The 25651-nt window shown below is 51.1% G+C and overlaps 1 protein-coding gene across 1 annotated transcript in view; it reads right to left on the bottom strand.

Moving 5' to 3' along the window:
- Positions 1-25651, bottom strand: part of SDK1 (sidekick cell adhesion molecule 1) — a gene marked incomplete at both ends in the record, with an annotated part of 817684 nt that overhangs the window by 222078 nt on the left and 569955 nt on the right. The window contains 2 exons of the mRNA XM_082858150.1: positions 7994-8184; positions 8857-8968. Of these exons, the coding sequence (XP_082714276.1) occupies positions 7994-8184; positions 8857-8968 (303 nt within the window). The remainder of the gene's footprint in view (positions 1-7993; positions 8185-8856; positions 8969-25651) is intronic.

Raw genomic sequence — 25651 nt, 5'->3', positions numbered from 1 at the left:
GATTAAGGAGACAAGGCTGAAGGTTCCCCTCTGGAAGCAGTCAGGTATCAATCCTGCAATTACCTGCATCGCTCAAGTGGAAACAATCTGCTGAAGGAACCAGTCTGGCTGAGGCCACGGCTGCAAATTCACTAGACGGAGGCAGATTCTCCACTTAGTTGTGTGTGTGCAGAGACCAGGCCTCAAGAAATACTGCAGAGATCTCATGTCTCTTTTTCAGGCTGGTCTTCACTGCACACTCCTGCGTGCACACTCACGCGTGCACATTCAGCCGCGTCTCCTTCATCCCTAACAATGACAACAGCGTTGCTTATGCTCTAACTACACAGCAGCTGCACCCTGCCAAAGCCCTGGTGTGCAGGTCACGCCCCATTTTCATCAGCAAATGCTGAAGCTGATATCTACCCCTGTGGTCTGGTTAAAGGGATGTGCGGGGAATGGAAAAGAACTAAGTTAAAACATCAACATCTGCTATGACGGATTACAGTTTTCCTTTCTTAAACATTTTATTTTGAGATCATTGGAGAGTCCCACGCGTTTGTAATACATAATAAAGATCCCTTGTGTCCCCTCAGCAGGGACATCTTGCAGAAACTGTAGTCCAACCAAGATACTGACAGTGAAACGTGTAGCCTATTGTATTCAACGTTCCCGGCCCCCCAGTCTCGGCTGTACTCGTGTGGACGACTCAGTGCAGGTCTGTGCATCCACACCGCCGTCAAGATGCAGAACGGGCCCGCCACCACCGGGGTCCTCCACGCTGCCCTTCTGTAACCACGCCCACCCCAAGGTCCCATCCTGAACCTCTGGCAACCATGCATCTGCTCTCCATCTCTATAATTCTGTCCTTTCAAGAACGTTATATAAATCAAATGATACAGTATGTAACCTTCAGAACTGGCTTTTTCCACGCAGCGTACTTCCCTCGAGATTCTTCCAAGAGGAGTCACACTTTGGTGGGAAGAACCCATACCTATAGACATGCTCAACATCTACAGGACCAGACAATCCCCGAGGCACTGATTACAGAGGCTGTCTGGCACCCTGGCCGATGTCCCGGTGCTGCTGTCCCTCGCCCTGCAGTGCCCAGGTCTTCCCCAAGTGCTGGGGGGGGGGGAAGCCCCCAGGGTCAGAGACAACGGGCCCTCCTCACATGGTGACCTGAGGCTGGACCGAGCTGACGGAAGGCCTGGCTCTGGGGCTGCAGGTGCCTTAGGGACCCCCGGGCCTGCTCGGGGCGGCTCCTCTGCGAGCGCCGTCATCCCCGCCCGGCCAGTTCCCCAGGGCGCCCGGCACAGGCTCACGGCTCCATATCCTCTGTGGCCCCGAGCTCAGAGCCGCCAGGCTCCCTGGGCACGTCCCGCCGGGCGGTCTGCCGGAGCTGGCCGAGCGCTGTGTGTCTCCTCCGCAGCCGACACCCAGGCAAGCTTTAGTGGCCAGGGAGGCCGGGTCTGCTCACTCACTTACTGGTTCCCCCGCCTCTTCCGGGAAGCCTTCCAGGTGCTGAGCCCTCAGCGCAGCCGTGGGGCGGCCGAAGCCCTCCCAGATGCACGCGGCTTCCGACGGTAACGTCATCTCTCCCACGTCCGCACGTTACCACTTCTCTCCCTGCTGACCCCGTATTCCAGCCCAGCTCAGCAGTGCCCTCGGCTACTTCCGCGTACACTTGTCCATAAGGAGAACAGTGGGGGAAAGCACCGGGCGGTTCACCGAAGAAAGACTTGAGGTGACTGGTGGGGAGAACCTGCTGTGAACGAGTCATCCCCGCCACGGACTTTGCAACCACTTGATCTTCAAAGGGCAAGTGCGCGTCTCAGCTAATCAGCAACAACTCTGTCTAGAAAGGGTACCCTGCCAACGCAGGTGCACACTAGACTTTTAAAAATCTATTGCAATTGAAGCCAATAAAACCAGGGACTGAAACTAACACTTTCACCTCTTTTGAAACAATATGAAGCCGTCAGGAAAACGTTCTCATCCCGTGTGACACCGGTGTGTTAAGAAGAGGCCAGCCACGCGGGCTGTCCTCCACACGTCCCCCGGGGGCCACGGGCAGCTCCTCCAGGCAGCACGGCAAGCCTCCAGTCCCCCGACCTCAGAGCCTGAGGCAGGGATACCTCCCAGGCAGCCCCCAAATTAGGATCCCTCAGGCTCTCCTGCCCTTGATGCTGGGCTCTGGCTCCTGCACCATCCACCCCGCAACCCCGGCTCACGGCACAGCCCAGAGATGCCCCCTCTGCCGTCTGCCCTTCTCCCAGAGTGGCCATCTCGGGAAGCGGCAGGGCCCGTGGTGTGCCCTTGGCTCGCCACTGTCGTCCACGCTTGCATGCCTTTGTCCACTGGGGTGGGCAGAATGCCCCCAGGAGATGTCCACCCCCAGTCACCGGTACCTGTGAACATGCTACGCTATGCGGCAGGGGAACTCTGCCGACGTGACCGAGGTCATCGACCTAAAAACGGGGAGATGATTTCAGAGCGGCGGGGCGGGCCCAGTCTCATCACAGGGACCCCTAAAAGCAGAGAACTTTCTCCAGCTGGCAGCGGGAGCGACGGCAGGAGGGGAGGCCAGAGATCCGCGGTGTGAGGACCCGGCCTGCTGCGGGCTCTGAAGATGAAGGTGGCCACAGCCAGGGATGCCGGTTGTCTCCAGAACCTGAGAAAGACCCCCCAACAGCCAGAAAGGAAACAGGCCAGTCCCACAACCGCATGAACTGGATTCTGCAGCCCCTGGGTGAGCCGGGAAGGGGATCCTCCCGGGGCCTCGGGAGAAGAGCCCAGCCCAGCCACGGCCTCGGCTGCAGCCTCGGGAGGCCGGGAACCGTGAGGCGACACATCTGTATTATTTTAAGCTGTTGAGTTTGTGGTCCTTTCTCACAAGAGCAACACAAAGGCCGTCACTGGTCCTGGCTCCTCCCCGTGGACCAGCCTTTCTCAAGTTGCCTCGTTGGCAAATTCATACCGATCTGCAAGGCCAGTCCTCGTGTTCCTTCTCCTGCAGCCGGGCTGGGTCTGCCCCACCCACGTATCCCTTGGGACCGATGACCCACGTCTGTGTGATGCGCCCACCACGCTGGAGGCTGCTTCAGGGAAGAGCGTGTCTTGGTCATCTCTGCGTCTTAGCACCTGCCATCATTTCTGAGAAGACACTTAGAAACCGCCCACTGGAGAAGAGAGAGAGGAGACGCCCATAGACTTTAGGACCCTGAAACTCCTTCGGGGCGGAGACGCATCTAACTCGTCTTCATGCCACCCAGGCTGGTACTCCCGCTGGGTGCCTGGCACACGCTCTGCGCTGGTGAATGACAGGCGGGTGAGCGGAGAAGCAGAGGATGGCGGGGGAGCCTGGAATTGGACGGCGTGTGCAAGAGTTCACACCCTGCTCCCCAGACAGAATTCCTGCTCATCTCGGGGCACCAGGAGCTGCCGGTGCTGCATCCAGAGGCAAGTCACGCCAGCATCGTCTGAGGTCTGTCTCACGCTTCCTCTGGTTTTAAGGAACGGCTCTGTGATAGCTCTTTTCTGAGCTTTGATCAGTGGTAAGATGCCATACGGATAAGCTCTCCAGTTGGCGACAGGATGCCGATAATGAATTTGGGAGCTTTACTATGGGTCGTATGTGAAAACTATAAAAAAAGCCATCTCAGGCTTTTCTTAAACTGATGTGAACAAGTTAGCAGGCAGGTGCTCTGTGAATCTCCACGAGGAGAGGACTATATGCTCCCTGCAAGATTCTCTTCTGGCCCGAATTGCTGTGAAAGCCCCTCTCCTGCCAACCCCAGGGGAGCCCCCTCACCCCCCGCCTTGCTGAGTGTCTAAGCACTCGCCGTGTGCAACTATAGCTGCCGCGTGAAGGGACTGCCTTCCGCATAAGACCCTGGACGCCGGGACCAGCACAGCTTCGGGGAGGCCGACTCAGTAAAGACCTCCGTGTCAAGTGGAGGGAAGGAAGGAAGAGAACAGGAAGGAAGGAAGGAAGGAATCTGGGTTGCAAACAAACGTCTAAGAGATGCTCAGCCTCAGCTCTAGGGGAACAACTTCTCAGTCACGGTGCTGTTATCAGCAGAGAGGTGTTACAGGTAACTTGTTATTTTAATAGTAGTTCAGATATTGGAGTTTCTGCATGATGTATGTATAAAAAATCAGAATAGACTTGAGGTTTACAGAGAAAGCTCTGTACAACTGTCATGCCCACTCACCCGAGTTTCTGAGCGGGGGTGAAGAAGGCATTGCGCCTCGGGCAGGACACGTGTATGCATGGCCGCGCTGTGCGTGGGACCAGATCCGTCAGTCTGGACGGGAGCTGGACCCGCCGTGTTTCACTGAGGTTGAGACGTTGCAGCATCGGTAAGAGGCGCCGTTTTGTTTCCACCCAAGAAAGAAGAAATGCTTCCGTGGGTCGTGAGACACGTGCTGACTTCAGAGGCTGCAGGCGTGGGAGATGCATGATGTCACCGCTGCAGGTAAAGCACTAAGGGTGACGTGTGTCACCGCGGAGTCCTACCCACGGCTCCCAAAGCTGCCATTTCAGTCCTTCCGTGCCCGTTACTTCATATGGTCCTCACAACACGAGCCGGAATCGTCTTCTGCAGCACCCACATTTCACAGCCGTGGACACTGAGGCCCGCGGGGGCCAGCGAGTGGTGCAGTGAGAACCTGGGCCCAGTCCCGTCTCCACAGCCTGTTCCGTCATGCATGGAGCATCAACGACCCACTAGAGTGTCCAGTCTCTGTAGGACAAGAGCTGGGACAGCGTCACTCCTCTGCCCGGTGAAAAGTCTGAGAGGTCACAGAGGCAAGTGGTGACGACTGAGGGAGTCCTGAGGGACACGCAGACCCACAAGGCAGGTAAGGAGGGACCCGGGCAGGAAAGGCCATTCATCCTAAGCACAGGTGCTCGGGGGTCTGAAGGGCGACGGTCCACGTCTTGGGTGGGCCTCCTTGAGAGGCAGACCTGAGACAGGGTTCCCTGCCAGTGGTTTATTTGGGAGGTGATGGGGACACCATCGGGAGGGCGGGAGGCCGGCTGTAAACGAGCGCGTCGCCAAGGCGGCCCCCGCTGTGGGTGACTGGGTTTACCCCGCGGGGAGACTCTGGAGGCCAGCGAAGACCCCAACCTCCAAATCACATCCCCACCTCGGGGCTGAGGACCCTCCGGTCCACGTGGCGCTGGACTGACGCACGCCGGGGGGTGTGGATGCCAGCACTTCCAGCCTGCCACATGGCGGGTGCCCTGGCCTCACCCAGGGGCAGCCCTGGCTCCAGTGGCCAGAGAACGCAGTCAGGAAACGGGCCCTGAGGCGTCTGTCCCATCGCATGGGGTGTGCGGTGTGTGGGCAGGTAAGCAAACGAGCGGCGAAGCAACAGCCGCAGACTCCCCGCAGGGCAGGTGGAGGAGACCGTGGACCGCCAAGCCCAGGAGGCCGCTTGCCCTGCCGTGCGGAGACCTCAGAAATTAAGCAACGCGGCAGCCGACCTGACAGGTGGGCTGGACAGCCTGTCTTGTCTCATCAGCAAGAAACAGGAGGAAACGGAAGCCAGTCTGTGTCTGCTTTCTTTCATCTGCACGTTCATGTCGATATTCGCCGCACGGTTCCACCAGCGACGGGGCCGTGGAACCGGGACCAGGGTTTCCTGGGGATCCCTCCCTCCACGATCGCTGGGCTCGGGGCTGTAATCTCCCAAATCACTCCGAATTGACAGAGGCTCTTGAGGGCTTTCCCAGGATGATTCAACCACAAAATCCTACCTGTCACAGCAAATTCTTATGAATAAAGGGATTTAAAGGAACATCATCAAGGTACACGAGTGTGTCTGCGTACCTTTAAAAGCCAGAACACGGAGAGATGGCAACTCAGGAGAATACAGAAACAATCTGCTCTGGAATCCAGATGGAAGTGCAAAACCCAAGTTCACGTGACAGATTTAAAAATGATTTTTTTCAGTAAATTTATTTATTTAATTTTGGCTGTGTTGGGTCTTCGTTGCTGCATGTGGGCTTTTCTCTAGTTGCGGCGAGCAGGGGCTACTCGTTGTGGTGCACAGGACTTCTCATTGCGGTGGCTTGCAGAGCATGGGCTCTAGGTGCGCAGGCTTCAGTAGTTGTGGCACGCGGGCTCAGTAGCTGTGGCTCGCGGGCTCTGGAGTGCAGGCTCAGTAGCTGTGGCGCACGGGCTTAGTTGCTCTGTGGCATGTGGGATCTTCCCGGACCAGGGCTCGAACCCGTGTCCCCTGCATTGGCAGCTGGATTCTTAACCACTGTGCCACCAGGGAAGCCCTTAAATATTTTAAAAAGGGAATTATAATGGAAACAAACGTTCTAGTTTACAGGGAGATAGATTTCTTCTCTTGCTTAAATTACCTTGAAATGTTTTAACACAATAGAGTCCTGTCTGCTGGAGATTTACACGTTTACAATTTTAATTGGGGTTCAATCTATAATGTGCTGTGCTCATGTAGCTGTAGATCACCCCCGACAGAAAGGTCCTTGCCGGGAACGGGGATGGGGTACTGACATCTCTAAAGTGTGGCTGAGAAAGGGAGCAGAGAAGCAGCTCAGATCCCTACTGGAGAATCAGCAATGATTTGTGACTCAAAACCTGCCTTCTCTGACACTTTTAAAATTCGTGCACATCTTTCAGAGGGGCTGACAGCTTTGCATCACGTGAGTTTGGCAGTCATTTTCAGGCCACAGAGCCACTTCCTAATGATTTAAAGGAATGTGACACACTCAAGGCAAACTGCCTTTTATGCAGCATTTCTTCACACTCCTGCTAATTTTTTATGAAAACACAAGCTTTTATTTTTCCTTAGTTTGCAAAGTGGCAAACTGCAAAATATGTTATGTGAGGGGCGATTGCTCTCAAAGGGCTTTCTGCCCATGGGATCCTTCCTGGTCTCAATCTGCCTTGTTTGCATGGAGAGGAGAGAGGCAGAGATTCTCCCACCTGGAGTGGACCCTGAAGCACCTCTTATCAGCAGTGGCCACTAGATGGGTCACTGCGACAGTGACCACAGCTGAAGAGGCCTAAACACATTATAGGAGCTGAAGAGACGAGAGAAATAAAGGCCTTTGCCTCACAATTTAATGTAACCTTATCATAATCTGAAAATAGACTGAGGATTCCCTTAGTCTGTGTACAGTGCACCTCCCTAAACATCGAGATTTCCCAGCGTTTAGAGCAGCTCAAATGTGCCTAATTTTGTCTCCCTTCTCCCTGGTTTAAGAATAACACATGATTCTAGGAAGCCTCTCTGTTCTCACTTTCTAATTTAACAAAAGGTTAACACCCAAGACTTTCGGACTTTCTTCTGGGTCACAAAATGAAAAATAATGGTCATAGATTAATCTCTGAACATTGATCATAACGGCCAAATAAGAGTTATAGAAAAGCCTCATGGCAGAAAGGCCAGCACAGGGAAGTGATAAACATGCCAAGGATTTCGACACTCTATTTCCCAAGCTTTACGATTGGAAGTTTTCAGAAGGACGTTTCTTGGGAGTATTCAGAACATCAACTCTTTGGACTTAATGCATTGATATTCTTGGGAAAGAAGACTAGGCTGAATCTGGGAGATAAACTCAACTTCACTTCCATGTGCTGGGTTAAAAATAGGCGGTGGAACACAGGTGTTAGCTACGTTGTTTCCATGGCCTGGGGTGTGCCACCGCCCTGCGAGGATGCCGACCCCACCGCGTCCCAGCCCGAGCCTCACCTATGATGGAAAGGACACCGCGTCCCAGCCCGAGCCTCACCTATGATGGGAAGGACACCGCGTCCCAGCCTGAGCCTCACCTATGATGGAAAGGACACCGCGTCCCAGCCTGAGCCTCACCTATGATGGGAAGGACACCGCGTCCCAGCCTGAGCCTCACCTATGATGGAAAGGACACCGCGTCCCAGCCTGAGCCTCGCCTACGGTAGAAAGGACACCGCGTCCCAGCCTGAGCCTCACCTACGATAGAAAGGACACCGCGTCCCAGTTTGAGCCTCACCTATGATAGAAAGGAAGGCTCTGGCTCTGGCGGGCTCGAAAGCACTCCCTGGCAGCGCTGCCTCGCAGGCGTACTCCCCGATGTCCGAGGAGGTCGGGGTGCTGATGGTGAGGCGTCTCCCGAAGCTGTGGAGCCCACGGGTGACTCTCACCCCGTTTCTCTTCCAGGTCACACTCAGCTCCTCGATGGGCCTGTGAGAACGAAGGGCTTTAGTGACAACAATTGTGGATCATGTAGACGGCAATAATAATCATTCTACCAGGAACCATGGTGGGTTGAACAGTGGACATTTAAAACTCAATCCAGATATTACTCTACTCCCTTAAGGCACGCGTCAGCAACACAGTCTGCTCAAGGGCTATTGAGCAGGGATAGCTAATTGCAGCAGCAATGGACCATAAGTGCTAATGATTCCATTTGCTCAGGAAAAGAATGCATAAAACAAATACTGCTAGGGGACGCGCTACACGGGAGGCGTGATCACGGGAACTCCATCCTGGAGCGACCACTAATGGGGCTGAGAACACCTACGACGACAGAGGAGAAGAGAATTAACTCTTTCCTTTGCACCCAAAGGAGAGCAAAGCTCCTCTCTGCTCCTCAGCCAGATTCTAAGAAGAGACCCTGTACCATGACCCAGAGCTAAAGTGGAAAGCGCTGCTTTCCAATATAGATATTACATTCAATGTAAATACTGCAGAACAAGGCCCGGGAAAGGTCAGCACACCCAAGTCCTAGCTTCCCATACGCGCTGTGCCCACAGCCCAGCTGGATGAACAAGACCACCGTTGCTGGGAGAGCCAGCCACACGCAGGAGGGGTTGTCATGGGTTGTTACTCCCCGCGTGGGGGACTGGCACGCACCTGGCATTGGCTATGCATTCCAAGGTGGTCTCACTGGACCCGGCCACCACGCTTCTGTTGCTCGGGGGGATCACGATGACAGGGGCCACGGCTTCAGGCGTGCCAACATCTCCTGCGGCAGAGAAAGCAGAAGCCCATGGAACTCTCTGAAGTACAGAAGGTGTGAGGATTGGAACGTGACACGAGAGTCCCGTCCAGCTGCTCCGACAGGACACCCAGCGCCTCGGGACCCGACCCCAGCCCTCGAGGGGCACTCGGTGTGGTCCTGGTCCATAAACACATGTCCCGCCCAGGAACCACGGGAACAGAGAGCTCCTGCTGCTTCTCCACACATCGTGCCCATAAAGGGCTTCAGACTGTTGTGCATTTTCCAAAATGCTTGCTGACTTTATCAGTTTTAGACTTTGCTGATTGAGTTACCTGGTCTACCCACTACTTTCAAATCCGTTGAATTCCACAAATATTTCATGCATCAGGCCCTCTGCTGGGCACGCGTGTGTTTGGGAGGCGGCTGCTCTCTGACTTGGGCCCCAGCGTGGTCCCCGGAGCAAAGACATCCCATGAACCAAGTGCCTGGTTCTGTGCGTGCATGTTTAATCCCTTCTCTCTGAAAAGTAACTATTCCGACTCCGTCTCTGTTGTGTGAGTATCAAACTACAAATGACGTAGCTCATACCTCTGGTGACAAGGGAGAAAAAAAAACACGAGATGTTTTTGCCACTTTTCTCTCAAATACAAGTAATATCAAAATTAAACTACGTGCGCATTACGACTGTTTATTTAGGGAAAATGAGGACTGATCACACATTTCGAGAACAGGACTTTCAATAAAGGGTGGAGATGGAAGAGGCTGGAAATAAAACTAAACTGACATCACAGCAGATGCCCAGTGCTTCCTGGAGGACCTCATGCTGCAGAGACCCGCCACCAGTGAGAGCAGCTGAGGAGAACCGTGGAAGGTTCCAGCTGTGGGCAATGCGGTCAGGGCATCGAGAGAGAGCAGGGGGAGAAAAGAGGACTGGCCTCTAGTCAACTTCCCACAGCTCTGAGTCCGGCTTTCACTGCCTAAGCAGTGTGAGATTCTGGAATTAAAGGTTCACGTGAATTAAAAAAAAATTAAAAAAAAGCTTGAGGCGGGCAGAGCCAACAAACCATTTTTTTAACCCTGTGTATCGACTAGTTACTGCGAGGCCGTTTCAGGCCCTCGGGGCTCCGGGCAAGCGCGGGGCAGCCTTCCCCTCCCCACGCCCGGCAGGGCCTCCCCGGGACCTTCCCAACGCCCGACACCCTCGGCTTGTGAGACTGGGGATCGCGGGGCTGGTTATCAAGCCTCGGAGGATGCCGGAGTACAGACACGTTCGTGACAAAGGCTGAATGCCTGCCTGTCATCTGTGAAAGTCGCTGGTGAGGAGAAATGACCTGAGCTGCTAATATTTGCAAACAGTCATGTGAAGTGAAGGAAAGCAGCGGGGCGCGCAGAGGTCGCCGAGCAAGGTGCTAATTTGGCATGAATCAGCGCTCCGCCTGGCGCCAAAGAGGAAGCCCGTGCTCAGCGCTTGTCGCCGCCCGGAGGGCGATCCCGCCGCCGCCCCCCCCCCCCCCCAACGGCGGGCGGCTCAACCTCGCCTGCGCGCTGACCCCGAGAGACCCGCAGGCGCCAGACAGGTCAGCGCCAGGCCCGAGTTCACAGCCCGGGGACGAGCGAATGGGAGGATGCGCCTGCGGAGATTCCAGCCGCCCCGAGGAAAGAGGAAGTCGTTCGTAATTGTGATTCATACGGAACAGCAACTTCCGTCTGTATTGCTCTCGTGGCCCAGACCGTTGCCTGATTTCAAGGACCCTGACCCATGGGGTCGACGGGACAAGTCGAGCGAGCAGCTCGACTCGGGGCTGGTAAATGTCAGCCTGCCCGCAAACCCGACCACTTTGTTCTTTCTGGTGATGCGTGAATCACACGTGACGCTTGGAGAAGTAGGTCCCAGAGATGCAGATAAAATGTGACGGTTCCTAAAACGTGCATTTCAAACACACACACACAAGGCACACACATGCCGGCAAAGTGACCTTGACTTATGGAAACTACAACAGGAAGATCAAAGCAAGGTCTTGGATTGAGGAGTCTGTGCGTTTTCTACTGAAACTTAACATTTCAGTAAACTTTTACGTAAGCTCCCGGAATCCACATCCCTCGGTAGCAAGGACAGTGCTCGTTGTAGCACACGATGCTGGCACACTTGCTTCATTCAAGAAAAAAATGTTTTAAAATTTCAGTCAAATTCGTATGAGCACATGGATTAAAAGGAACAGCAAAGAGAGGCTTAAAACGAAATGTGACAACCCACCCCCTCCCCCAAATGTGACTTTTAACTTGTCAGTGGGCAACTTTGCCTCCATCGGGCGGGAAGTTCAGTGTTGTCCCGAAGGGACCCTGAACCCCAGAGTGCAGGGCTCTTTCCTCTGGGGCCATTCATTCTGATGGGGGGGGGGGTGTCCTTACCTGTCTGTCTGTCTCTCTGTCCACTCGCCTTAGCTGCCGAGTACTCTACAGTGGGAGGTAGGCAGCAGACTGTCCCAGACACAAACCATTAACTACCCCGGCTCTAGCTCTGGGTCATAACTAGTCCCAAGGTGGCCAAGGACCCTCCCCAGGCCGAGACCTCCTCCGCCCACCCCCATGGTAATCATTCCTCCATCCAGACCCTTGTTTCATCTCTCAGTCACTAACAGCGCCTTCTTGTCCTGTGGACCTCGGTCTCTTCTCCTGTACTGCATTTTGTAAGGCCAACTGGCCCGAGGCAGGGGAACACAATCAGATTCACAGGTTGCATCAGACCGAAATTCTCCAGACCACCCAGTTCCAGAAACTGCCCTGGAGACATTCCGGACCACCCAGTTCCAGGAACTGACCTGGGGACTTTGAACCCAGCCCAGCCTTCCCGCCTTTCGAGGGGCGGGACTAACAGTCCCCCAGGATACCCGAAAAGACCACCAAATAAGGAATACCCTGCGCCCTCCCGGATTCACCACACCCCTTTCCCTTCTTCCCCTATAAAGTCTTGCCCGACCCTCGCCCGGGCGCGACTTCTCTGGCCCCTTTCTCTCGGACCAGTGAACCTCGCCCGGGAGCGTTCCTTAAAAAGCTCACTCGATTTCGCGGTGCCGTTTGTTAAGATCCGACCTTACACATTTTAGTGGGTTTTTACTTCTTTTTTAAGTGAGAGGAGGTCATGGATGTGTATTTTTAAACTGCCAAGCTGACTTTTCTACCAATTTTTTTCCCACGTTCAATTTTTAGAAGAGAAATGCAAAGAAGACTATCTGGGCATTTTTAAAAGAATGAAATGACCTCTTCATTTCTGGTACTCTCACGGTATCCAAGATATAATAAGCACTGAACAAATACTCAATGATTGGTTAATTTTTCATAGATATTCTACAATAATGAGCCACTACTACCACCACCAGGAAAATTACCCTCTCCTTCAGGGTTCCGCATTAGAAAACATTTTTAAAATACCATATGCCAACGTATTAAGAATTATTTCCAAGAAGAACGAAAACAAAATGGGAAGTGGGAGGGAAACTGTACTTCACCAAGTTCCCACACAGTCGCTCAACATTCTGTTACGTGTTTACATTTACAAATGTTGCCCAATTTAGTCTAACAACAAGCTATTAAGATAGCTATTAGCATCCCCCTTTTATAAGATAGCTATTAGCATCCCCCTTTTAGTCAAAGTCACATGACTAAACATGGTAGAGAATGGGTTTTAAATAGAGGAATGTCTTCATCCAAAGTTCGTAAGCCTTCTTTTATATAACGATGTTTCCTCCTAATAAAAACTTTGGTTGTGCTCAGTTAACCAGAAATTAAATTAACTAGAACACTCCTTCCCCTGAGCATTTCCTTAACTGAGACTTTACTGTAGCGTTTTCAACTGAGCATTTCCCAGGTTGGTTTAGGTGGCTGGGAGGTGCAGACATCGAAGCAAAAGAGGATTTCTGCCGAGGTCAGCAACCGTGGGTGCTAGGTAGCTTCAAAGGCAGAAAGGCGAGTGCTTCGTAGTTCTGGGAAGAAAGGCTCCAGGCAGAGGGAAATGGGGTCTACTCCTAGTCAGTTTCTCCCACATGAACCCCTTAATCACTGGAGAGGCTGAGTAGAGAGGAGCTGTCCAGGTTGCATTTAATTAAAAAGTACATTTAAAGAATATCAAATCTCTCAGACAGAAAAAAAAAAAAAAACGTTCAAAGGCTACCAGAACTGCTAAGCTGTGGAATTACTGCAGATAAAGTAGGACGAATGGCACACAGCCTGCTTCCCTGCAGTCAACACAGTGCCGGTGGTGGGACAGCAGCGTGAGGATAAAGGGCGTGTCACCTGGACCCAGGGTCAGAAGCACAGGGGCAGGCGGGAGGTGGTGACCGAGACCTGGAAGGAAGGAGCCAGCCCCGCGGTCATCTGGGCGCAGAGTCAGAAAGTCAAGCTCTGGAGACGGAGGTGGGCAAAGGAGGACACGGGAGCTCAGCCAAGCGACGGCAGGAGCCTGGGGGTTGGGAGCAAGAGAACCGCATTGAGAATCCAGTGGAAATACCCTGGCTCCCAGCGGGAAGCAAGTGACTCAACTTCTCCGAGCCTTATCTTCCTAATTTGTAAAATGATGCCCGTCTCACAGGGCCATTCAACACAGGAGTATACTTTTGACACTCTCACTTTCGACGTATGTTTGTATGTTACACGACGCACATCAGACAGCGTGTGGCACACAGGACGTGCTTCGGAACTCGAGGCCGCAGCACCGCGGTGAAGGGGAGACTGAGGCCCTCAGTGCCTGCTCTGCCCCAGGGCTTCCCGTCTCTGCCAGGACGGCCTCCCCGCAGACGCTCTGAAGGCCCGTGCGCCCTGGATGTGAGGCTGCGGGGTGCTGGACCTCGAGGGAAGGCCCGCAGCCCTGCTCGCGGCCCGGGAGGAGCGAGCCCGCCTGCAGGCTTGGGGCCCACACGTCCCCACACGCCTCCTCATGAAGGTCTCCACAGCTCACTCAAAACACAGCCTCTTTCTTTCAGAAAAAGAGCCTATGCCCTGAAAGTGGAATTTTCCAGAACATCTGAGAAAGCAAATCCCTCGTTTGGGCTTCCTCTGGCAGAACCGTCATCTTGCCCGTCCTGCTTCCTAGGCGAGCGCTACCGGCCACGCGCCTCAGGGGATCTCCACGGCCAAACCGGCGAGGCTGCGGCTCCCCGCTCTGTTCTCTCCGTGGAGCCGGGGGTCGCCCTGGCCGCCCGGAAAATAACGAGCTCAAAGGCCCCCTCCACCGGGAGATGCTGCGGCACATCTGCCCGGAGACACACAAGCGTGCAAGATGAGCCAACCACACGGGCACACATATTCAACCAGGGGCAACCCCGTTCCGGGAAAGACGGGGCGGCGGCAAAGGCCACGGCCCCCAAGACTCCAAAGAACCTCGGCTCTCCAGTTCCTAGTGGGTCCAGATCTACAGGGCTCTCACTTAGGTCAAAAGAGGGTCCCGTCCAGAAGCAGCAGCTAGTGGCGCCTCCAGGACCTTTCGAAACCTCCAAATATTCCTGCTCCAAAACAAGTGGTCTAAAACTCGTAGGAACAAGAGAGAAAAATAAGGTTGAGAACACACACGGGAGTCAAAGGCCTTAGGAAAGCCCTCAGTGCTGAGCTACAGGTTCCTCGGTGTTTTCTGAAAGCTTTTTTCAACATCCAGTAATGATAATATTTATTGGTTGCATTGACCAGATGACGTAAACAATTACAGACATGCTTTAAAATTCAGGCAGCTGGCGATCTGGGCGGAGCAAGAAGTGCCCCGTCTCGAGCCAGGGCCACGGGTGCCGGCTCTCGCCTCACGGCAGTGTCCCGATTTGCGGGGAGATCTGTCCACCTCTGGAATAAGGAGGGGCGGATGTGTTATTCATCTTTGCGCGGAGCAAAGTGCCTGGGCTGTAAGAGCCCTTCTGTGAGCGCTGGCTGAAGGAAGAATTAAGTCTTGTCCAAACAGAGCACGCTGGTTATTCTTACCAGCTCTTTATCGCTACAGGATGATAACGACAGGACCAAGTACCCCTTATTTCCAGGCACTGCGCGAGCGTGGGGAATAGGAGAGTTAACTGCAGGGGGTCAGAGGTCAGCGACGTCCAGGAGGTCTGGGTTTAGCAGAGGAAGAGAGTCACCGCAGAAGAGCAAGCCGCTGGTGGTGGGGTCAGGAGAGCCGAGGGGAGGGACGCGGCAGGAGGCGGGGTCGGGAGTGCTGCGAGGTTGATTCTTCCAGGGGAGTTAGGAAGGGCTTGAGCCCGGCCCTTGGAAGATGGACAGTATTCACCAGGCAGAGGAGGGAAGGAAAGGCATTCCAGGAACAGGGAAAAAAGGAAGTGGAAACCGGGTTGGCTTGTTTGGAAAACTGTCAAGTGGTTCTTGAAGGTTGAGGGGAAACTGGGGCCTGGGAGTGACCCCAGAGGAGGCTGTCAGGGGAGGGGGGCCATGCTACCAAGTTTGGACTTTATCCAGTAGGGAATGGAGAGCCACTGAAGGCCCTTGAGGAGGAAAGTGGTGACGGAGACCGTGCGGGGCTGTTGCAGGCGTCGGTGGGGGGAGAAGAGGGGCCGACGGCAGCTGGGTGTGCGCAGGGAAGCTCTCCCGGCTTCTGGCTCCAGTGGTTTGGGTGGATGGCGGAGCAGCTCATAAGAGTGAAAGCTCAGGAGCAAGAAGGGTTGGGGTGATGATGTGGGCATGTGAAACTGGCGGACAAGGAGGCCTGGGGGTGTCCACGTGGGCAGGAGCACTGGCTGGTCAGCGGCACGAGAGCTCGGGGATGAGCACGGAAGACAGGGCTTGGAGGGCCCCCAGGCGGCTGGAGTCTTAAAGGGCAGGCACAGGAAGTGCACATGGATGGAATAATTGGCGGTCGGGGCAGCGGAAGAAGGAGGAGAAAGATATGATGACACTAAGGAAAGAGGCCGCTGTTCCTTCCAAATGAACAGGAATTCTCACACGGACAATCAAGGTTGCTTCTGCTCAGTTTTTGAAGATGAATCTTTGAGTTTCCCTCCTAGGACAATTACTAAGGAAGGCGGAGCTATATATAAGTAAAAATCCTGACCTTCCCCAAAAAGCGTTTCATTGTGCCACGGAGCACACTAGTAGACACTGCAGAGCTCGAGTCACTCTTTTGTTCGATTCTATAGCTCAGCTTCTACAAACAGGCTGCCTAGGGCCATTCTCAGCCGCTTTCTGGCAATAAAAAGCACAATTTAATTGGTCAGTCTCTTATGATTCTTGACCTTCTTCCATGCACAGCAAGGTACACTCGTGCCCTTTTGGGGGATGGGCGAAAACAGCTCCAAGACATTTTACTTAAAGAAAATCAAGTGGCTTTTCTTTTCTTTCTTTTTTTTTAAAATAAATAAATTTATTTTAAAAAAAGAAGAAGAAGAAAGCTCTACTGCTTTCTGCTCTCGCACTTATTACTTGGTGGCATCGCAGGCATGCTACTAACCCTCTCCTGTGCCTCATTTTCCTCATCTGTAATGTGGGGATGATAGTACCGCCTCACCTACTCAAGCTCATCACTCTCCTGCCTGCGAAAGCATCTCAACAGGTGTGTCTGACCGCTTGCCACCGTGGGAGCTGGCGTCTCGATGGCTCAAATCCCGTAGAGCTGAACCCTCCAGGGCACGTACGTTTTAAGAGACTAGGAGAGAAAGATGTGTGTGTGTGTGTGTGTGTATATTATAGATATAATCTCCAAGAACCCATAGAAATTATTATTTTTGTTGCTGTTAACATGTGCTACAGTAAAAGGTGTATAGGCAACAGGCAAACCAGGTCATTCCCTCAGATTCCAAGAGGTGAGTTTCTCAGGCGGAACCTGGGCAATTTTAAGACGCACTTTATTGTGAAAAGTGAAATAGACAGCATGAATTTTCTCCTGATTGGAAAAACCTTGTTGACCAAATAGAAAGTCCCTCCCACCTTTCACTTTCCCCAAACCCACTCTTTAGCTTCTGCGCCCCCGGCTCCTGAGCGGGCGAGGCAGGCGTGTCAATCCCTGCGTTAATAATCCCTTGTGTGTGGAGCTGCCGAAGCAGACTCTCCTATCCTTCTAAATGCTGTGTGCTTAATCACTCAGTGAGCGAGAACCCGCTCACAGCCGCGAAGGCGCTGGGCAGTGCCGCTGGACGAGCCCAGTCACAGAAGCCCTGCTGCTCCCTCCGAGGAGAGTCTGCACCGCCGACTCACTTCTTGTTTACTGTACAACGGTGGGAGGGAACACAGCCGTATACCCCATTCACAGTTTTACCTTTATGTGTACTCCCATTTTTATCTCAATACACTTCTGGACTTTTCTATTGACAAGAGAGGATAAATAAAATAATGTGACAGCTTGACAAACAATCCAGCAGTTTCTTTTCTTCTCATTTATAACATGTTTGAAAACTTGCACATTTGGAAATCAATGGAATGTTACCAAGAATGTATTTTCATCAGCAGAGAAAAATGAAGGTGATAAAAGGCAACTCTGCAGCAGGCTTATTCGTTTATTTATTGATTGATAGAACACAGAACAGGAGTGTGGATTTAGGAACTGCATGGCTGGACCCTGGAGTGATCCAAATGTACAGAGACAGCAGCTTTCCATTCAAGCATATAAACGCATAACCTACCGTTTAATGCAAAAGAACCACAACCAACAGAGAAACTGGGGCCACGTGTAGTTTGGGTGGGACAGAGAAGCAAGAGGGTGTTCTTCAGGAAGTTAGGTCAATTTTCCAAACGGCCTACTGAAATTATTGAGAAGGTACCTAGGCACAACAGCAGATCACTTTTAGCTCCAGTGAGAAATGCCCTTGAATAATTTTGCCAAACGTGCCAACCTGGGCGTGGAGCCCAAGCCCACCGGGGCGACTGATGCCTGTCTGAGGCTATTAGCAAGGACAACGGGGAACTGCAGGACGCCCTGGCAGGGCCCTCTGAAGCCTTGGTCCCTTCCAGCCGCAGCTGGAGGAGTTCCAAGGAAAAAGTTTTTCTCAAAGTGCCCATGAGACACAAAGTATTTAGAGGTTGGTAGATCTGCAGGAAGAACACCACTGCCTTGAGCAACCTCGAGCAGAGAAATCAAATCCACATCTGGTTTCTTCAGTGACCATAAAGCCATCATCTGGAGGACCGCAGCTACACTGACGGGGGCCTCTGCCTCCGCAGGCTGGGGGGCCCTCTGACAATGGCGAGCCCGCCCCTCCCAGCCGAGCTCTTCCCCTTGCTCCGCGCTCCACGGGACCCTCCACTCACTATGCTTGTTTGGTTCGTGTCTGTCTCTCCCCGCAGGAGACCAGGAGCACAGGCACTTCCGTCTGTTCTGTTTTAGCCACTCTCTCCAGGCCTACACAGTGCCTCGTGCACAGCAGGTATCCAGTAAGTATCTGTTGACTGAACACGGAGAGAAGGGCTTGGGTTCCTGTGCTTCACCCGCCGTGTGGCAGGTGCTCTCTGAAACATCCCAGCCGCCCTCCTCTGACCTGAGCGCCTCCGCCTGCGACAACCTTCCCCATTCCTACCCCCCGCCTGCACTGCAGCCTGCCGAAGTCCACCCATCCATCAGGGCCAGGGAGCATGCCACCTCCTCCAGGAAGGCTTCCCAGGCCCTCAGTTAAAGTGCCCCTCCCTCTCGGTATCTGCTGCTGCTTTTTAAAAATTGTGGCTAAATATACATACCATGAAATGTACCGTTTTAACCATTTTTAAGTGCACAGGACCGTGGCATCAATTGACACCGTTGTGCAGCCGTCACCAGCATCCCTTTCCGGAACTTCATCTCCCCAGACTGAGACTCTGTCCCCATTAGACACCTGCTCCTCATTCCTTCCTCCCCAGCCCCCTCCCCCTCTCCCGCTCTCTGTCTCTGTGAGTTTGACTCCAGGTACCTCACGTAAATGGAATCACACAGTACCTGTGAGTTTGACTCCAGGTACCTCACGTAAATGGAATCACACGGGATTTGTTCTTTCATGACTGGCTCAGTTCACAGAGCGTAATGCCTTCAAGGTTCATGCATGTGGTAACATGGATCAGAATTTCATTCTTTTTTAAGGCTGAATAACGGTCCATTGTATGGACGGACCACATTTCATTTATCCATTCATCTGCGGATAGACACTTAGGTTGTTTCTTCCGCCTGTTGGCTGTTGTGAATACTGCTGTTATGAACATGGGTGTGTGAGTATCTGTTTCAGTCTCTGTTTTCAGTTCTTTGGGGTATATATCCAGAAGTAGAACTGCTGAATCAGATGGTAATTCTGCGATTAAGTGTTTAAGGACACATCATACCATTTTCCACAATGGCTGTGCAATTATACACTCCCACCAGCAAGGCAAAAAAGAGTTCCAACTTCTCCACACCCTCACCAACACTTGTTGTTTTCTCTTTGTTTAGACTGTCTTCAAAGTAGCCGTCCTAATGGGTGGGAGTGGCGTATCATTTGATTTGATTTCCCTACTGATTAGTGAAGTAGAGCATTTTCCCATGTGCTCAATTAGCCATTTGTATATCATCTTTGGAGAAACATCTGTTCCAGTCCTTTGCTCAGTTTTTTGTTTTTTTGTTTTTTTTTTTTGCGGCACGCGGGCCTCTCACTGCTGTGGTCTCTCCCGTTGCGGAGCACAGGCTCCGGACGCGCAGGCTCCGCGGCCTGTGGGATCTTCCCGGACCGGGGCACGAACCCGTGTCCCCTGCATCGGCAGGCGGACTCTCAACCACTGTGCCACCAGGGAAGCCCCTTTGCTCAGTTCTTAAATCAGGTTGTTTGTTGGTTGCTGAGTTGCAGGAGTCCTTTATATTTTCTGAACATTAATCCCTTAACAGGTGTAGGATTTACAAGTACTTCCCCCTATTCCATGGGTTGCCTTTTCACTCTGTTGATAGTGTCCTTTGATGCGCAAAAGTGTTTAATTTTGATGAAGTCCAATTCATCTATTTTTTCTTTGCCTGTGATTTTGGTGTCATATCTAAGAAATCACTGACAAATCCAATGTCATCAAGCTTTCCCCCCTATGTTTTCTTCAAGGAGTTGGACAGTTCTCGGTCTCAGCTGTAGGTCCTTTGACCCACTCTGACCCTGGGCCTGGGGTACGCGGCGTAAGGCACACAGTGCACTTTTCACGCTTGTTAGTATCGCTCTGGAGCTGGTGTTGCCCATGCCCTGCCCACAGTCTCTGTCACTTGCCGCTTACTTACAAACCCACGACTTTCTGCAAACACCTGCCAGTTCCTATCTGAGGTCATTCTCTGGCCAGGGGTATGACTGGCCTACAAGGGTGAGGTGGAGAGATAAGCCTGCATGCCTGGACGTTAATGTCCCTGGAAGTCGTTCTCAAGGAATAAAGCATGGGAGCTGATGAATAAATCCCTGCACTTTCTCCCTCAGTCAGCGACACTACGGTGGCTTCTATGCAGCCTCCCTGAGGCTCCTGGGGGACCCAGGACAGATGTTCACTGAGGGGATGGGCTCACTCACTGATGCACCTGCACTGGTGTCTTCCCCTTCTCTGTCTCCTTTGCCCACTCCTTTGCCCATAGTTCCTGGGACCACCTCTAACTAAACGCCTGGACCCACATTTTCACTGAACCCACACGCTCTGCTTCTGGGGGAAAGTGAGACAAACCTTGGTCTCCTTCAGACCAGGGCACCTGTACAAGCACACATCTGCCCCATCCACTGTAATCTCCTTAAGGTGTGCGATTCTTAGTCTCCAGAGCCTCTGGAAACAGTCAGTGCCTAACAGATGCTTGCCAGATCGAATTTCCAAACAGACACCAATATCTGTTCCTAAAATAATCAAATCTCTTCCCAAGACCAGAGTTTTGCATGTAAGTTTCTGGAGAGTAGCACAGCTCTGCTCCTGAGACATGTTTATGACCCTCTGTCAGGCTCCAGTCCTGCTGAACGTCAGATTGTCTTTACATAGCGTGAATCACAAACAGAAGCTGTAACTAGAAAAGTGTCTCACAGATAAAACCAAGAACAAAGAAATGCAATCCTGAGTCCCTGGAGAAAACAGAAAATTATCTTAACAAACGCTGTGAGCACATGAGAGAAAGAAAAAAGAAAAAAAAGGACATAAATAAGAGAGAAAGGGGCCACAGTATGTTAAGCAGAATATATCAGGAAAACCACAGTTGTGCCCTCCTCCTTAAAATACAATAAAGATCTTTAGAAAACCAGACTAAATTGAAGTTATTTTCCTTGCTACAGATACCATTGTTCAACTCACAGACTAGGAATTACGGCAACTGAAGCTGAAAGTAAATTCACGGTCTAGTTATAAAGACGCCTGCTCGGGAAGCCAGACCGCAGGTGAACACTCCCAGGGCTGTTACTTTTGGAAGACTTGGTTTGACCGGAACAACATACAACTGAAAGCTTTGTATTCTACAGCTCCCCCAGCCACGTGAAAACACAAAGAGCTGAGGGGCCAACAGTTTGAGAAACAGGTTTCTCAATGTTTCAGCTCCTTCCCAGAAGGGGCACCCCACAGACCAACAGATGACCTTCTTTTTATTTTTTCACGTAAGACTGATATCCTAAATAAAACCAGAGCTTCTCAAATGAGAAATCCAAGACCAATAAAACCTCTCACTTACATATTTAGTGTTTCATAAAACTGCAATGCCGCAAGGTGGTTATACCCAGAACTGGAGAAATATTTTATCGATCGTGTGGTATTTTCTTCTGTGTCCCACCTTAAATGCAAGTGTTCATACAAATATATTGATGAACACTTCCTCTGCTGTGTTTTTAGGTAATCAATTTCTTATTTATTCCATCTTGGAAGAGAGCAAACTCTGAGGCAGGAAACCTTGCAGGCGTCCTAACCAGCAGAGAGCAACAGAGAGTACTACATGTTCCAAAGCAGTAAACGGTAAGTGAACAACCTGATGGATAACCATGTCCACCAACCACATTCATTCCAAGCTAATTCCAGGAATAGAACCGTATTCTGTTTCCTAACATCAGGATCAAGGAGCATTTCTCTCTGGAGGATGGAGTGAGGACTTTACCCCAGCTCATCTCTAGGTGGGCCAGGCAGGGCTGTATCTCTACCAACATGGCGGGGCTGACCGCTCCCAACGTACCAGCGCAGGTTCTGGGCTTGGTCTATTTGGAGATTCATCATTCTGACTGGAGAGCGCTGGCCCCAAGAAGAATAAATAATCAGGCTGGGGACATTCAGCTAGAGGGCAGCGCCACACACAATCTGAGCGCACAGGTGAGACAGGAGTGGGGGTCTTGGCTTGTGTCTTGGTCTAACTCTCTCTCCCTCTCACTCCTGCTCACGTGTGCGCTCTCTCTCCCACCTCCGGAAATTTGGTGGGTCCTTGTCCTTGATGGGGAGCACAGCAGACAAGACCACAGAATGAGCCGGGGCACAGGGAGGCTTCGATAGTGACGGATGAGAGCTCGTAACTGTGGAGGAATCTCCCCTTCTGTTCTCCCATCTCTTTTCTTTTTGCTAGTGTTGCTATATCAGAATTACCCTTGGGTGTCACAACAGAGGTACAAAGAAATCAGGAAATCTTAAGAGAAGAAAATACTTCTCTTCCTGTCTGCCCTAGCTTCCTTGAAATGAATAGAGTCAGTCCCACAGTGCGAGAACAGAGTCCTCAGCGAGAACAAGACGTTTTCTGATATGACCCGAGGTCATCTATTTAAGCCAACTGCTCCCCTACTCAATCTGCTAGGAAGCAAGTTTTTTTCTTTTTTTTAAATGTCAACACAGTCTCATTTATATTTTGGTCTAAAATCAACACCAACAATAAATCTAAGGTTGATGACAGAAAGAGGGAGAGAATATGAAGAGCAGAAGCTGTGGATATAAAGAATTAAGCCCACCAAACGCAGCTAAGATCCCGCTTAAGATGTCTACTTAAAATTAATTATTGCAGGTGTTATGAGAGGGGAGTGCGCTGCTGGTAGAAACATAAGACGTCTGTTCACATAACCTGGAAGGCGGGTGAATAAAAAATAAACTCCTAATCCCATGTATGGGATTGTTCAAATATACTAAGAAAGAAGCTGGCCATTGTGGGCCTGTTTAAAACGTGGAAGGTTGATGATTACTCAGCAAATCTGGACAGTGCAAACTATCAATTCAAACAAATAAGCGCTTAGCGTGTTTCACACACTTAGCAGTCTGTTGTAGTTTTAAAGCAGCATGGCCACTCAGCTTTCTGCGTGACAGCACGAATAACAGATTTAGAGAGAATTTATAGGAGATCCAAAAGTAATTATGGCAAATCTTTAAGCAACAGGCACTTCCACCAGACCTCTCCCAAAGCTTCCAATAAGACGATCCATCTGTTTATTTAAATCTACCTTAGTGTCTGGTCAATCCATGGAACTGCTCATTTATTGGCAGTGAAATGCCCCCAGAAGCTTGCACAGAGGGGGAGACAGAACGGAACTGGAGCTAGGACAGTGTCTCTTTAACCAGCATGGGATCAGTCAGCACACAGATGTGGGTGGAACTCACCGAGGAAGGCAGAGGGGAGCTTAAGGAACTTAGAATCCACCCCACATGCCTGGATAGAGGCAAGAATCTTCCCCCAAATTACTTCCCCCCAAAGTGGGAGCTGCCTTTGGTTGAGTCCTTTAAAAGTCTCTCAGATGACAAACGCTCCCTTTATTTCTTTGTTTTGAAAATTAAGTACTGCTTGGGAAAGACACATTAGCCTAAAATAACCCCAATTGAAACATGTGGTGGTTACCTGGAAGGAATCAGTTTTTAGAAAGATGTAGAAATTTAACATAGGGTTAGTAATTTGCTCCCACTTATAAGTGTTGGTTATTGTTCTGAAAGGCCTTTTAAATATCATTTGGAAAAGCAAAATGTTAATGTGGTACATCCACACTGTTGGATGCTACCCAGCAGTAAAAAACGCTGAGGAAGCTCTTTATAGACTGATATAGAAAGACCTCTAAGATGTACCGATAAATGAAAAAGCAAAGTGCTGAACAGCAAATATGACACGTTCCTTTTGGGGTAGGAGAGAAGGAAGAAATAAGACTATGCATGCATATTTGCTGTTATTTACATAAAGAAAAATAATGGAATAAAAATAATTCAGTAAGACAGATGCAGGAATCAGTTTTCTTTTACAACTAGGCTTTTCTAAGAAATGGCTATAGATAAGCCCTTCTAAATGATGATAAAAATACAGATCAAATATATTTATAAACATACTTTTCTTCTTCTAAACCTGGTACAGAATTTATTTTCCTCAGAGTGTCTTTTCTGATTAATTAATTTCAACCCACTCACTAATTAGCTTGATTTGACATCAATATTTTCAGTTTCCAAAACACCAAAAAAACACGTACAGTTTTACAAACATTCTTCAGACCTTTTTATTTATATCTTCTAAACTGGTGCTTCTCAAACCTTCATATGCACACAAGTCATCTGGGAGCCTGTTCAAAATCAGACTCTAAAGCAGCACGTCTGGGTAGAGCTAGATCCCACATCACTCAGCTCCCAGGTGAAGCCTGTCCTGCTGCCTGTGCTCAGACAGCAGAGCTCTCACTAGTTAGAAGGAAAAGATCATGCTTTTCAGCACATGGTGAGTTTTCAATACATATCAACCGACTCATTGCTCCTCAGAGTGGTGCTGGGACCTGCAGTACAGACCTCTTCTGGGAGCCGGTTAGAGGGGCAGAGTCTTGGGCCATACCCTGGGCCTACTGAATCGGGACCTAAATGTTAAACTCTCTGAGTGATGTGTAAGCTCGTTCAATTTGAGAAGCTCTGTGCTAGGTGATCTTACTCTTCACTTAGGATTATTTTCCCATGTTTATCAATTACATAAAAGAAAACATATAAAAATACTCTGTATTCATGAATGTGACTCAGCAGGAAGTAGTCCTGCTGGGGGTGGAAGGATGCAAGGTCTGGGACAACCACTGGGGAAAAGAGGCAGGAGGACACTTGGGGTGAGTCCGAGGATTTCTGCGCAGCGCTGCCATCTCCAGAGACTCTAGAAGCTACCAGTCTGGGGGACTTCAGTCCTGCGGAGGAGGAAGCAGGTGGGAGGTGGGCTGAGCCTCGGCGATCTGGGTACGCTGGAAGGTCAGGAGAGGGCTGACACCACACGGGAACGATTAGAATGTGGACACCGCGGTGTGGAGGAAGGAAAGGATGCTAGGAGAGGGCTAACAAACTGGGCAGGAGAGATGAGCTAGGGATTGATGAAGTAACACGGACAAAGGGCAGGAAGAGTGGAAGGGAAGGATGACCATGAACAGAATTAAAGATCCCAAAGGCAGAACACTTTCAGAGATTATAAGGATTACAGCACATTTATGAACTGCTGAGTGTGGGCCAGACTCACTGTGCTACTCACTGTGTGTCCATGATCATGTCTGTTTCTATTGTTCACATTTTGACAGATAAGGAAACAGACTCACAAGGTAGCTTTCCTGCCCCATGTCACAGCACAGAGCTGGATACACACCCAGGGCTTTATGACTAGAATCTGTGCTCTTAACTCCTACCCCATCCTAACCCCAATGAGGAGGTCCCAGGTGTGGTCACACACAAGTAGCAGAGATAAAAGTCCATAGAGAGAAGGTTGAGAAATCCTGTAGCCAGAGTGGTCTTTTCAAATGCTGAACTCAGGCCAGTCTTCCTAGAACCCAGGATCGTCACACTCAGACCCTGATAACTGCTCCAGGACCTGCCACTTTGAGTCTACACACCCCTACCTTGGGTGGGAGACAT

This window comes from Leucopleurus acutus (assembly GCF_964270905.1).
Source record: "Leucopleurus acutus genome assembly, chromosome: 16".
NCBI lineage: Eukaryota > Metazoa > Chordata > Mammalia > Artiodactyla > Delphinidae > Leucopleurus > Leucopleurus acutus.
The sequence above is the reverse complement of the archived record's forward strand: the minus strand, read 5'-3'. Positions and strand labels throughout refer to the sequence as shown.